This window comes from Dryobates pubescens, chromosome 6 (assembly GCF_014839835.1).
Source record: "Dryobates pubescens isolate bDryPub1 chromosome 6, bDryPub1.pri, whole genome shotgun sequence".
NCBI lineage: Eukaryota > Metazoa > Chordata > Aves > Piciformes > Picidae > Dryobates > Dryobates pubescens.
In genome coordinates this window covers 33,107,010-33,122,255 of record NC_071617.1, presented here as the reverse complement: position 1 = coordinate 33,122,255, position 15,246 = coordinate 33,107,010, and the positions used below count along the sequence as shown (strand labels likewise).

Below are 15,246 nucleotides of genomic sequence, written 5' to 3'. Positions count from 1 at the left end.
CAGGACTCCTATTTGACAGGTTTGTGTATTCAGTATTGGTTTCTCATTGTACTGAGCTACCTCCTTCTGACACAGTGGAAGAGTGTCATTGGAACAGAAGTTAAAGGCCATTTTATCAAGTAACGTCCAGCAACATACCTGCTTCTTGCAACCCACTTTTCCTTTGACATGGCCTTAACTGAGATGTTAAGATTTAAATTAGCATAAACTACTTACCTTTAGTAGGGAAAGCTGGTTCACAAACTCACGTGGAAAGAAGGCAAGGGAAGGGGGCAGGGAGAAAACAGGGAACTATACCATTATGTTTGTTTCCTTACAAAGATGATTGGTTTGTTTTAGGTCCGATTTGCTGCTCTGCTTGCTTTGGTAGAAGTTGCACAAAAACTGAAGGAGAACTACCTCGTCCTGCTACCAGAATCTATTCCATTCTTAGCTGAGCTTATGGAAGGTAATGTTTTGAAGTGGCATTAGTGATGGCAGATAACTGACCTATGACCAAAAAAAGAATAATAGCCACTTATTTCAAAGATTCATACAGGATAATTGCTATACATTTTATGAATTGGTATATGGCAGCTTAACCTGTGCCAGATGCAAACTGTATCCAACACACTCTTAAAAGTTCAGTTATGGTAGCTTCACCAGCATTATAGCCTGTGCACATCTCCCCAGTTTTGTGGTTTATATCAGTATTACAGTAGAATTAATTTGCTTAAGTCCTGAGCCAGTGACAAAACAGTTTTGAATAGTTATTTCATACCTGGCATTTCAAGACTTCTAGCCTTGATGAGTGATATGTAGCTCTGTAATCACTATTCTACTTAATTCCTATTTACATTCTTTTTCTAGATGAATGTGAAGAAGTTGAACAGCAGTGTCAGAGGACAATTCAACAATTGGAAGTCATTTTGGGAGAACCACTCCAAAGCTACTTCTAGGTCTGTCCCTTTTGGTTTCAGATTTTGTCTGAATCACGTTATCTTTGCACATGCAAGTGCTACAGGCAAACTGTCATACTGATTTTTATCAGAGCTAAGATCTTAACTTTTTAATAAAATATTGTAAGAATCTGGCTTTGTAATTTCTGGATGGTCTGGGGACTTTTTCCATGTGACTTTTCCTTAACTGCTCTTTTCTTATCAATCAGCAGGAGCAAATTCTGATAGGTGGGCAAAAGCAGAGTGACAATTTGTGAGGCTCACTGAATTCCACCGTGCTTGGGGTATGCAGTTACTGTCTCTGTGGAGAGGCTACAATGTTAAGCGTGGTAGTCACTGTACCCACTGCAGTCCCAAGAACCTGCTTTTCTGTCATTTTTTAGGGAATTAAAAACTAAACTCACTGAAAATACTGAAAAGAAAGGTACAAGTAAGTAGGATTCATATGAGAGCTAAAGCTGTTTTTTAGGATTAGTTTCTTATTCACCTGAAGATCAGGAATGAATTGCTTGCTATGTTAATGAATTTACCAAAAAACTCATCATCTGTTTTGCACCAGGAGGTGCTGGTTCATTATACTGCTAGTAAGAAAGGCATTCAGACTCTGGAAAGTATTGTTTAAAATACCACTAAAAATAGAATAAAAATAACACTATAAAAGGATAATCTTACATTGCATTGCATGCTGGGACCAGGCAAGGTTCATGAGGTATTGATCAAGTATGTTCAGGGTGTAGCATGCCTTACAGCTGCCATCTGAGGAAAGGCTACCCCATTATGGTCATTTGTGCTCTTGCAGGATTTTCTTAACTTTTAATTATGTCTGCTGTCAAACAAAAAGGATGTTCATATGAGAACTTTCTGCTGTACTCCTAGATAAAGGCAAGGACACAGAAGTATTGTAGTTGCCATAGGAAGTGGGAGCTGCCTATGGGCTCTTCCGTTACAAGCAGCCAGCTAAGTTTATCCCGCAGCCCAGTGCCATGTACAACATGACACCTGTCCTTGAAGGTACACCAGCAGAGACAAAGCCTAGGCCTACTTAGGATAATTGGTCTGTGGATTGCTAACTCCTCAATGTGGGAATGGTCACGATCATTGTGCCACCTTAGAGATACCAGTAAAATAATCAGTGAAGTAAGATGAACTAAGGCCAAAAAGGGATGATGGCTACTTAATGACACTCAGAGAAAAGCAAACTTCACAAATATTTTCCTTTATGCTTTTTATACATTAAATCTGGTAAGTAAACAGTCTTTCAGGATAGATCTTGTTCTTGAAATGCTTCACTGTTTTAGCAGCTCTTAAGATAAATAGGAACATCTCTCAGGGATGTATTGACAGCCAGTAGCAACTTATTTTTAAAAAGGGTATAAAAATTAAGACTGACATTTGTACAGAAAACTGATGGAATAGAAGCAGCCTGTTTTGGATAGAGAGTACTTTAATACAAGACTGAAAAAGGTTTCATTCTCTGTTTCACTGATAAATGTCCAAGGCTTATCTCAGCTGATAGCCTGCCTGGAGTACTGGGGTTGACACAATTTTAAAAAGTGAGAAACACAAACTCCATCTCAATCCCTGAGCAATCTCAACTCAGTCAGGAGCCATTTCAGATCAAACAAGCTTTCAAAAGTTTAGACAATTGGAACCACCTTAATAATTTTCATTTGTTTAACTTTAGAAAACGTAAAGCTAGAAATGCTGCTGTATATTTAAGCTACTTACAAGCAGCAAATAATGGAACCATAACTGAGAGAGAAGGCACTACTGAGCAGCTAGCTAAGAAGTAACATCCTTGCCTATTGCTAGAACTGATGGGTCAACTGCTTAATCCAGCCTCAATAAAAAAGCTGTAGTTGCTAATACAGAAGCAGAAGAGTATATTTAATAATTATCTCTTAAATAGAGTATATTTAATAATTATCTCTTAAATTAATTATCAATATCCCTTTTGCAGTGGATAACCACATCTTCAGATCCTGTTTCAGTCTCTTCGTACTTCTCAATATTGAATGTGTGCTATCAAGGAGTAACAAGTAGCAGTTTTAACTTAAACATACCAAGTGCAGTTGTTAGTAAGACACATCAGTTTTCATATTGCTGCATTCAATAATACAGGAGATACATCTGAGCAAACACTTACTTAGCTTGCCAGGATATTGTAAACTAGAGGAGGATTTAATCTCACAGCCAGCAGTTCTGGTACTGGGCAGACGCAGAAGGCTAGATAGATTAAAGGCATGCTTAGCTCAAATCAGCTTCTGTTTGTACTCAACAAGGAGGCACTGTCCTCAGAACAGATTTAATTCTTCTAGATTGAAAAGAATTACCAGCTCCTCACATCTAGCAACTGAATATCTCCCATGATTTCCACTACGTTGATCTTTTCAAGTTGTTTAAAACGATACTTGTACTCCAGTGTGTGAACACCATTAACAGCAACTTTGAACTGGTGGGTATCACAGAAAATGATCAGCTGAAAAGCAAGAAAAGTTAAATTTTAGATAAGGCAACACATGAAAAACAATCTAGCCTAGAGTTGGACAAACCCCTTTTCCCCTACAAAGAACGTTTCATGCGAAAGAAACATTTTTAAAAGTGAAACTTCAATAAAATTCACAGAATAAGTCAAGCTGGAAGGGTCCCATAAGGATCATGGAGTCCAAGTCAATTCAATTAAAATTTGTCCCGAGTACAGTATGAATTTTTGCAACCACTTTAAAAGTAAATTGTCATTAACCTACTATTTGTTGTTAAATATTCTCAAGACACTGAAAGGCAGAAATGGCAGTTTAATTTAAATTCACGTAAGTGGGCACGACATTTGAGCACCACTGCTGATCCTTTTGGCAGACTTGCCGGTTTGATGCTGTGTGTCAGTTACTCCTACCTCAAAGTACATTCCTGGACTGAAAGGGAAGTTGGCAATTTCCTTTTCTTCTTCTCCCCAGCTGTCATGAAGGTATGAGTTTCTTACAAAAACTTGATTTTTCACTCGGGGATTCAGATGTAATGCAATGTCCTTTGAGCCACTTGGTTTCAGATTTATCGTAAAGCTGGAAGATATAAGTTTACTATACCAAGGGTCCACAAACATCATGCAGTGGTTCATGCTATTTACCAAGCCCTCAGACAATACTCAGAACTGTTCTGGAGCCAGAGCCATGATTCATCTGATGAACCAAGCAGACAGTTAACGTGCATTTGTCTCCTTGGCACAGAAACCTTTGCTAGAGACAGTAAAAGTACAGCGTGACCCTGCTAGATCTGCTTCAGCACTCCAGCTTTCTGTTCATATCTCAGCAAGGAGGTATCAAGCCAAGTGATGCTTCTCTGCAGCACTAGGAAGCAGCATTCTCACAGAAACATATGGTGCTAATGGCTCGACCACCTCCTTCTCTTAGGCAGTGGATAGTGGGAGGCTTTATTTTACCTGAAGACATGTTATGTTCTTTCTGCCAACAGACTGGTTAGACTCTAAGGAAGAGTTTGAGGATTCTATTTCTACATTTATGATTGGCAGGACACCATGCATATATGCAAAGTGTTACTTTGTAGGACAGTGTAGCTCTGCTCAGGCTGAATGAATACTCTAGTCTCAGACATGTCCATAATACAGCATTCCTAATGGGGAGCTCTGGAGAAAAGTGATCAGAGGAAGTCATCCAAACACAAATTAATGTTTCAACCTGTGGCAAAGACTTCAATGCATCTGAAGAAGAAATACTCCTTCCCCAAAATGAGCTCTACCTATCAGGTTATTTCCCTCCTTTGAGAAGCCTAGAATTGCTTAGTCCAGAAATGAAATACAGCAACAGCTACAGTTGCAAGCTCTTTAATCCTGTTTTTCACTGAGAAAAATTTATAACTGTGAACTGAGTGAAAAACATTAAATAATTTACAAACTATATAAAAACTTACACATTTAAAAGCAACACCAGAGAGCAGACAATCTGCATGCTTTAACACCTAAAAGCCTCGTCACACTTAGAAGCAGTACATTCAGGACTTGAAATGTGCTAATAAGCTTGCCAAGCCAAAAGAAAAACAACAAATGCTACTATTTAAGCACTACTTATGCTGCCCAATTTAAAGTGATGAGATTTCTAGACCTCTAGAGTATTAATATAAACTCTTGAGTGCTGTTCAGCTGCATGGAAGATAATGTGCTCTGAGGAAGCAGGAGCGCCATGCACACACACAGTATAAAAAGCACACTTTTCATTATCTGCACTAATTGCTTCAGTTTTAGGCATGTTTTTGCAAAGCCAAAACCACCCTTCAAGCAAAATGCATGCTGAAGCACAGACATTTCCTTAGGTCCATTTTCACCATGTTTCACTCCCCTTTGTTTCACCACTTCTTTAAATCACATTGGGAAAATGTCTTCTTTGCAACATGTTGTTCCTTGTTTGCTATCAAAATTATAGTTCATACTCCCCTACCAGCTTTCATCAGCTGTAAGTAGGTAAGACACTCAGGGTTTACCTTCACTTTTCACAATGCAGCTGATCTTTAAAGTCCTCTCTAAAGCGGTATCCTGCAGGTTCTTAAGAAAACCACTGCAGTTTCAGATGATTCCAGATACAAAGTTGCAAATGAGTAAGGATATACTGAGGCAAATGGAAAAGCCTACTCATTTTCCAAAGTAGCTCAGATAAATAGCAGAAAAAAAATCATTAATGCTTACCTTTTGGGATTCCTATTCACTTCTCCTTTAATGGCAACTGTGCATCCTGGACAAAGTGCAGAATCAAGTTTCCCAACATAAGGAACATCCTGGAAGTACACCACCAGTCAAAATTTTGACTGTGACTTACTTTTCTCAATATACAAGCTGAGCTTTACTACAGCAGGAAGACTTTAGCCTACAAGAGCCTACAATCAGAAATCTACACTTACAGCTGAAATAATTCCTACCAGTGTATTCTGGAACACTAACGCTGTAGTGGTAAAGTTAAACCTGTCAATGTTGTTGGGTTTTATTCCTTGAAGCCTGACACCCAGGATTCAAAAATAAACGTTTACAACAATTTCTGCCACATCTAAGAGAGGGAGAGGAAACAGTATTACAAGTTATTCTGAGAAGATCTGAAAAAAGGAGCGACACATACTTTGACTTTTTAAGTCTACCACTTGACAATATTACATATTACTTGGTTTTGAAAAGAAGACTGTAGGTGGCAGACTGTCAAGTGACAAGGCATCTAAAACCCTGGAACTCACTGCAACTTCATCTTCTCCAAGAATTCTATTTGTATATATTCCCAGCTTCCAACCCTTCTTCAGTTTGATTGCACTGGGTATGGCGCCCCTGCGCAGATTTTTGCACACAGATCTACACTCAACTTTGTTTGCGCTCCACGCTAGCTGGGTGCAAGTTCCAACCCTACAGTGCTTGCATCCAGCCACAGGAAGTGTATGCAGAGGAAGCATGGATCTGTCAGCAAGAGTAAGATGTAACCAGATTCTCAGATACACTAACATAAGGCCATTTGGCGTAATATGAATACAGAGTAGTTCTGTTTTGCAGGTGTTTCCTAAAGCAGAGAAAAAACTAAGTATACTTGTTTCAAAAAAGTTTTTAATGTGATTTGATCCTTTAAAACTTCTGGTACTTCACTCTATTTCTACGTTTACGGCTGTGGATGCTGTCTTATGAGTTTTCTAAATTATTTCAGAAATAGCCTTACTTTTACTAGCAGCAGCAAAGAGGATTACTCTCTACAAAGCCTCACTGATGATCATCTCCCAGGAGGTTCTCCAGTTCCCTTGTTCTGGGCTTTTTGGTGTTTCGTTGTTGGGTTTTTTTCATTAATAACTAAGATGGTTTTATTTCAAATATTTTTGCTCTTCATATATGCCACAAGTCTACACTAGACACAGTGCTGAAGGGTCAAACCCCAAAACATGCCCTAGCCCAGACAATGGACTAAGCACCTGCAAATGTGCTAACCTGGACAGTTCCTGGGGTCCAGATGGCCAAGGCAAATATAGCATGTGTGATTAGCACTGTAAGCACTTGTGAATGTGCAAACCTGGACACTTCCTGGGGTCCAGATAAACATGTACCACATGTGATTAACTTCGTAACACAGCTGTGAACTGTGTATGCCCCTGGCCATGTTTGGATATGCCCTATCCCATAGGTCCAGTTATCAGGGTTCTGTGTTACCACACGGCATTAATTGTCTTTGGACAGTATTTAAACCACCCAAGAAGTCAAGCAACTTGCCTTGTTCTTCCCTAGACAGCAACAAGAGCCAAATGCTGCCCAAGTAGCAGCTGAGGGCCTGCTTACCACAAAAAGACAAGAGCCAAATGCTGCCTGAGTAGCAGCTGAAGAACCTGCTCTAGCAGATGAACAATTTCACCCAGGCCTTGCACCTGGACCAAGGCAGAAAGGGGAAAAGCTCCAAGGGAATTAAATCCCAGAAGAGGCTGCAGCCCAGTGAGGGAGCACACAAGAGAGAGGCCCCTTAGCCCTTTCTGAGCCAAGGACTGCTCAAATTATAGCCACAGCATCTGGGAAGATACCAGACAGGAGCAAGCAGTGAGTACCTGGCCAATGTGCCACAAAATCATATTTGTGGGAAAACTACAGATCACAGCACCTGTATTTCCAATTTGAATTGCTGTATTGGAAATATTAGATCTGTGCTTAAATCACGTAACTGTCTTTATATGTGCAGTGTAAAACCCACAACCAAATAACTGAACCTGTGAACTCATTTTGTAAATAAGTTACAGTGGTGTTTGAAGATACCACTGCCCATGGTATTAATTATAAAATACATAAGATATACATTTTTATTACAGTCACTTACAAATTCTGAGCCGTCTGGAATATCCCCCTAGAAGAGAAAACAAACAACATTAACTGCTTATCAGGCAACAGGGAGATTCATGCAGCCTTTTATAGGCATACGTACAGTTTCTGTATTTAGCTTTGTAACTCCTAGAGATGATGGCTGAGAGCCTTGTGAAGACTGCAGAAAGAGACATATTTAGATTTCATTGCTAACATCATAGAACTTTAACACAAAGTTGGTTTAAAACCATATAAAAGATCTGTACTGCTTTGAAGGGTGAGCTGTTAACCTGGAGATCTAAGGCTGTAATAAAGAAAGGTTGCCAAACCCCTACAAACTAAAGAAAAGTCCTGAAGATCAGTTGCTGAAACCAAATTGTGATTTCTCATTACATTCTGAATCTCTATTTTATACTCAGAGCTCTGTTAATCCTTTAGCATCTGATGATACCCACTGAGCTCTCCTCACTGGGGTATGAATACCAGCAGGGCAGGTCTGTGCAAGGGGCCTCAGGATTCCAAGCAGCCCCCTGCATTCCTGACCCTTGCCATGAGGACAGATGTGCAACATGCCCACACAGAGGTACAGTTCCAGCTCAGCCCTAGCAGGTTGTGTCTTCAACTTATTTATTTCAGTACAGGCCTTCATTTTCCTCCTCAAAGGGGTGTATTTGAAGCAAAGACATTCCCTTCTTTCCCAAAGGATACATCATCAGCAACCACAGACCTAGAAAGTGTTCTGTTTTGTGCTCAGGACAGAAACCAACCTATAGCATCTGCTTGCCCACAAGCTCTTCCCCCAAGTCACACCCTCCTGGACTAAGACTTAGACATAGCTTCAAACAATATTCTAGTAATATGCCCAAGGTCAAGTGATGGGGACCATAAAAGTCTGTACACAGGCTTGGCAAATGATCAGTGAGTAGTTTCATCTTTACAGTTCAGACTACATTTTGCTCTGGCCCAAATCTCCACCTTGCATTAACATTAGTCTGCTGAGCTAAGTAACCCAAGGTCTGCCCACAATATAGTAGAGATGGGGCAGTGGAGACCCAGAATATTAGAGTAAGAAGGCTGGGTAGCAGAAAGAAAAGGAAAAGGCATTCAGTATATCCCTGGAATTTATCACTTTGCATCTGTCCTAAAAATCTGACCCTTCAGGGCAGGATCTCTCCTTCTGCACAGGGTAAAACATTGTTCAGCTCCTCCCCTTCTCCAGCAGAGCTAGCAGCCAAGCGGAACCACAACACTGCTTTAACTTAAAATTCACTGCTGTTTGGTCCAAGTGCAAATCAAGCCCTGAAGTCTTTGAGAAAGGACACTTCTCACACCCCACTCCATTCCCCAAAATAAACATACATTCCTACCTATCACTTCATTCAACAATTCAGTCATTTTAGCAGGAAAAACCAGGGTTTTCCTGCACAAGCTGTGGATGAACATTTGGAAGCCAAGCAACAAATTACAGCCATTGTTGAACTTGTCATTTAGAAACACTGAAAGTTAATTTTGGAGCTCCTGCAATATTTGAGAGGTCTAATCTATTATTAGATCCAGGATATTCTTAATATTCTTATACCATCTGTCACCCTTTTGCCATTAACCTCAATGTTAAAACAGGAAATCAGAGAACTTCACATGAGACTAGCGTGTTGAAATGCGGGGGGGAAAGAATTCTTACTGATGTTAGACTGTGCAGCTGCTTTACTTTACTTCCTTTTCACCACAAATCTTACTCTGTAGTTTAGCGAGACAGAGAAGGAATCTAACAAGTCTGTATAACTTACATTAGAAACAAAATCTATAGTTTTGATCTGCACTTTGCCATATATTCCAAGAGTATCTATTCTTTGAAGGCTAATTCTGTGGTTGTAGAGCAGCAAGTGCTTCTTGTTCACAGTCACCTAAAGAGACAGGAAACAAAATTTTAAAGTTGTATTAAAGCATACATTACACCAGCTGCTTATCAAATTGTATGCATGTACCTCTATTTTACACTGGTTTGGTACAGAATCAGGGAGTGTCCTAGAGATGTCAGAGCAATTAAGTTCAGCTCATCCATGATTCAGTCTCTCTTGACAGAGATTTATTTACCTATATTAAAATTTGCTTTTCGTATCTTTTGTTTCTAGTATCAAATCATTTACCAGTGTGGCATTAGCAATCTAATGGAATCTGTAACTGCAGTCCAACAGAGCAAGACAAATACACATCACATATTTTCTCCAAGAGGGCTGTCCTACACTAAACAGGTTTTTCCTAAGGTCAGGCCTTCACAAACATGAATGGAAGGGTAGAGTAGCCATTAGCCATGGCAGGAAGTCACTTGCCTACTCATCTTAGAGGGAAGCCATACAAAATTACAGGTCTGATTTACTTAGCACCTCTCTAAAGAAAAGCTTCTAAACTTTTCTGTAGTTAGACTATATCCAGGTGTCAGAGAAACCAAGGCTTCCAGCGATTTAAGTATACAGAAAACCCCTCTATTTAATCTGAACTGACCCAGACTTACCTGGAATTTATCCTTTAAAATCATGATGACAATCTCAAATGACTTTCCTTTTTGAAAGGGCATCTCATAAGTGATCTCTTCCCAGCCCCATTTTTCCCTCTCTAGTGTGTTGCAAACAACACAGCCAGACCTTTTGAAGCGAGGGTTGAAATGAAATGCCACATCAGCTCGAGGCTTTATGCTGCTACCACACTGTAAATCCACCTGGAACCTAGTCACAAGACAAACCACATTCAACTCAGTCTGTCAAGAAATCACCTAAAAAGTTTTATACGCTTATGTTTTACCGTGGAGCCTCAGAACAGGCAGACATAACAAGTGTTGTTTGATAAGGAAAAAAAAACCACACATGTATTTGTCCAACTTCTGCGCTCCTGTGAAAGGCTCCCCCATGATTTATTGCAATGAATTAACATATTTAGGCATGTATGTAATGGTCATCATTCATATCATGTAAGATCCTCAGTACCTGTATTCACCACCTTCCCTTCCATCATCTTCAGCAGAATAACCTAATGAACCTTTTGTAAAGCCAGGGAACAGAACCCCCATACTGGGCACATGTACTAGTCCATATCTCCTTACACCAGTTTAAGTTAAATTCATCACACAACACATTCTGTTGTCAAGTTTGCTAGTCTCAAGCAACCTTTTCAGACAACCAGATATAAGCTGTGAGAGTGGAACAAAAATGGCCAAAGCAGGCAGAACAAAAACAGAGAAGAGAAGATCAGCAGAAAGCAAAAAACGAGTTCACCCTCTACTTCTCATCACAAAGCTTTCACTAACCATTCCAGCTTATATTCACTCTGATGCTATCACAAAGATTTAGATCAAGCCTTTTTAGGCCATCATAAGTACGACCCCTGGAAATATTTTATCCATTACGTTCTTGTTCACATGGTGACACTGAATAAAGGGACACTGTAGTCACTACCTGTCTGCATCATCAGGAACAGTCCCATGTATTACAATCAGCTCTCCAGGAACAAGGCCACCAAGTATTGTCCCAACATATGGGATCATCTAGAAGAGAGGGGAAAAAAACAAGAAAAAAAATTATTCAAACGGCATGTGTAGTTTAAATGGCTTAAGCAGGTACAGTAGTGGAGGACATTTTAAGAGCAGAAGAATAAATAGGCTGAAATCCCTTTGCTTACTGGTAGTAGCTTTGTTCCTGAATATACAAGAGGCTCATTTTTATTCCAATAACAAGAACAATAGTAATAAATACGAAAACCACATTATCTTGATTAATTTAGTTTCACACACTGCTCATGAGGGGTAGTAACCCTGAGTGATGAGGGGAAAAGTAAATGTGTGTTTTTAAGTTTAAGCACACGAGAATCCTGTCTTTAGGTGTTAAGATCTTTCCTACCCTCCAGGGCCTCACAAAAGTTAGGCAGGCAGAACCACTGATAAAGAGGAATGGGATAGGAGACAGCTGCATCCTAGAAGATGGGGTTCTGCTTTATATCAACCTAGTGAGTTCCAGGCCAGGTTTGGTTACATTTGGAGAATGGGAGGACACCTACATTAATGAGTTCCTGAAAGCAATTTGCATTAGCTACACCTATCCTCAGAAACTTAATGAATATGTATGGATTTGTAACATAAATAACGACTTGAGCCCATGGGTGTTACGCGAGACAGGTGGCGTGATCCCCCCTCACATCCGGTGCCGTAATAAACATACCTCTTCATAACTCATTGTGGGGTTCTTTTCTGCAGGTCATGAGTAGTGCAGCACAGTAATAAATTACTGGTTTAGTCTCCAAAGACAAAACAGAGAAAGATACAGAAACAGGCCAGGAACACTGGGACTTAACCCACTCTAGTGGATCAAAGTTATTTACCTCTGGAAGACCAGCTGTAGCAAAACCACTTCTTTACATTCAAAATGAGGCATTTATTAAAGAGAAAAGAAGGCTGGCCCATCAATGCTTCAAAAGCTTAAACATGGAATCTGCAAGGCCATAATAGAGTGTTTCCTGGGTGCAATGCTACAGACTTAATGAGGCTTTGTCATCACAAAATGTGCCTGTAATTTCCTCATGTCTCAAGTTGTTCTACTAATTTTTGCTCACTTACTCAGATTAGTGCTTGTGATATCATGTGATCTACCAGCATCCCAGCTCTCTTCCAGACCTCCACAAATTACCTCTGAAACCAATTAGTTAGTGTTGACTGAGTTTCAGAGGTCTCAAAGATCAAGTTCTTTCTGGTATCTGCCAGTTTTCATAAAACAAGATTATGGTCCTACAGAGGAATAAACTGTAGTAACACAACTTTGATCCAACTTGATGGCTAGTGGACAGCTGCCCTATCAGATGGGGCACAACCAATGCTTGGAGTAAAAGGCAAAAAGAGGAAAGCACAATTTTCTGGATGATTCAGAACAGTACAATACTGAAGAAATACATCTCAGACTCAAACCTGTAATAAAGCTCTTAAACTTTGCTGCTCAAGAAACAATTCAGTGAAACAGTGAAATCTTCACGGCCTGGCCTCTTCCACCTCTACTAAATTCATCTTGTGGTATCACACAGGTGATAGATCACAGAAGGGCTGAGGCTGGAAGACAGACAGCTCTGGTGTGTCTAGCCCAATGCCTTGATCAAAGCAAAGTCAAACAGAGCAGGTTGCTCATGGATTTGTATGGAGACTGTTCTGAGATCCTCAGGACAACCTTTACCAACTTTGCCTCCATATTTCAATACCAAATACTCACTCTTATTCTCATCTTAGGCTCTTGACTCCTAAGCCCTAGTTTACCCCTTTGTATCCTCCACTGTGGTCTTGTCACCCATAATACTCATCAATCCCCTTGCAGCCATGCAATTTTCTTTGAACTACTACTACTATTCTCTCCCTTAAAAAAACTGCACATCCTAAACACCTCCTACTCTTCCTCTTCACACCTCTTTTACCACCAAAATCCCCATCTACCAATTTGCATCATCCCTTTCCTTCTGCAGTTCAGTCCTTCCACCTTCTAATTAATCTCCACACAGCTTTCCTTTCCCTCCCAGATGGGTTCTTGTGAAGCTGATTGATGCTATTCCCCATCATTCAAAATTCTATCCACTTTGCAAGAGTCAACATATAGTGGGAATTGAGCAGTCAGATTCACTAAAGATACAGACAAATAACGGTGCAAAAATACAACAGATATGGAAGTCCTGTTCAGATCTGCACTACTCTACATGGCTACCCTACAAACTGTAATATTTGTAAAGAGCTCTAGAATAGAACATTGAAAAATAGTATTTCCTGCAGGCTCAAAGGAACTACCTATTTAAAGACACAGCTTCAGCCCACCCCTTTAGCCATATGTCAGTGTTAGGCCACTGATCACAAGAGCAGTCAGGTCCCAGATCATGAGAATACCAGAGCTTTTCAGAGAAAGTCTCCAGACTTTAAGCTTGGCAAACGACATTCCACCAAATCCACTCTCTGCAATTGCTGAATCATGTTGACTCAAGTCTTCCCTACAAAGCAGGATTTTTTGTAAGGTAAGATATCAATTATCAAATAATGTTCCAAATTTAATTGTTCAGACTGAAGTTGCAGACACCACAAAAAAATTATTTTATGAGGGCTGCCAGGCCCTTTCCCTTTACAGAGAATAAGGAGTGAAAACACTGCTTATCATAATTTCAACTCAGCATACTCTGCAAAAACACATTTTTCCACTGGTGACTTGTGGGTCTGAGATTTTTTGGAAGAAGTCCTTAGGGCAAGTTGTCCTTTGTGGTGTGTGTATGTGAGGAGGCAGAGAAGGACCTGGGGGTACTGGTTGACAGAAGGCTGAATACAAGCCAGCAGTGTGCCCATGGCATCCTGGCCTGGATCAAGAATACTGTGGCCAGCAGGAGCAGGGAAGTCGTTGTGCCCCTGTACTCAGCACTGGTTAGGCCACACCTTGAGTACTGTGTCCAGTTCTGGGCCCCTCAGTTTAGGAAAGATGTTGACTTCCTGGAACGTGTCCAGAAAAGGGCAACAAAGTTGGTGAGGAGTTTGGAGCACAAGCCCTATGAGGAAAGACTGAGGGAGCTGGGGCTGCTTAGCCTGGAAAAGAGGAGGCTCAGTGGAGACCTTATTGCTGTCTACAACTACCTGAAGGGAGGTTGAGGCCAGGTGGGGGTTGGTCTCTTCTCCCAGGCAACCAGCACCAGAACACTTGGTGCCATGGTCTAGTCATGAGGTCTGTGGAGACAGGTTGGACTCGATAATTCTTGGGGTCTCTTCCAACCTTAGTTATACTGTGATACTGTAACAAGAGGACACAGTCTCAAGCTGCACCAGGGGAGGTTTAGGCTGGATGTTAGGAAGAAATTCTTCACAGAAAGAGTGATTGCCCATTGGAATGGGCTGCCCAGGGAGGTGGTGGAGTCACCATCACTGGAAGTGTTAAAAAGAGACTGGATGAGGCACTTCGTGCCATGGTTTAATTGATTAGATAGTGTTTGGTGATATGTTGGACTTGATGATCTCAAAGGTCTTTTCCAACCTGGTGAATTATGTATCTGGGTTTGGTGGAGTTTTTGGGTGTGGTGTTTTGTTTTGTTTTACAAGAAAAGGGATTGCCCTCAAAGACTGGCAGAACTTCCTTCTTGTTTTGGAAGTCCTGTGCATTAAGTGTCCATCTGTTTGCAGTATAATTTCTAAACGCTACCAGATCCTAGTGTCACCTGTAATACTCTCCCTCAAACACATGAGCAATGAATAGAGTTCTCAGTAACACCTCTCACTGTGCAAAACAATACAAGTACTAATTATTGACATAAAACAGCAAAGTCACATTTCCCAAAGGACAAGTTGTTGATGTGACAGGGGAGTTACCGGGTTACTGATTGTCTTCTGCGGTCCATCCAAGGACATCATCTTCCCTCCTCCAGTTGAAGTTTGTCAGCTCTGTGTGATCACTGCTGAAGTGCATTTAAAGGACTCACTGGTTGGGCAGCACCAAAGGAGGGGTC

At 40.6% G+C, this 15,246-nt stretch overlaps 2 protein-coding genes across 2 annotated transcripts in view; one reads left to right on the top strand and one right to left on the bottom strand.

Annotated features, from left to right (window-relative positions):
- The window catches only part of HEATR1 (HEAT repeat containing 1), a 41,787-nt gene extending 40,114 nt beyond the window's left edge, over positions 1–1,673 (top strand). The window contains exons 44-45 of the mRNA XM_054162281.1: positions 340–448; positions 850–1,673. Of these exons, the coding sequence (XP_054018256.1) occupies positions 340–448; positions 850–938 (198 nt within the window). The 3' untranslated portion in view covers positions 939–1,673. The remainder of the gene's footprint in view (positions 1–339; positions 449–849) is intronic.
- Positions 1,674–2,657: 984 nt separating this feature from the next.
- LGALS8 (galectin 8) lies at positions 2,658–15,246 on the bottom strand. The gene is given in 10 exon segments (XM_009905716.2): positions 2,658–3,417; positions 3,832–3,997; positions 5,632–5,720; positions 7,769–7,795; positions 7,874–7,930; positions 9,540–9,656; positions 10,265–10,475; positions 11,202–11,290; positions 15,110–15,157; positions 15,159–15,246. Coding segments are annotated over 10 exon segments (1,002 nt in total). The 5' UTR covers positions 15,207–15,246; the 3' UTR covers positions 2,658–3,267.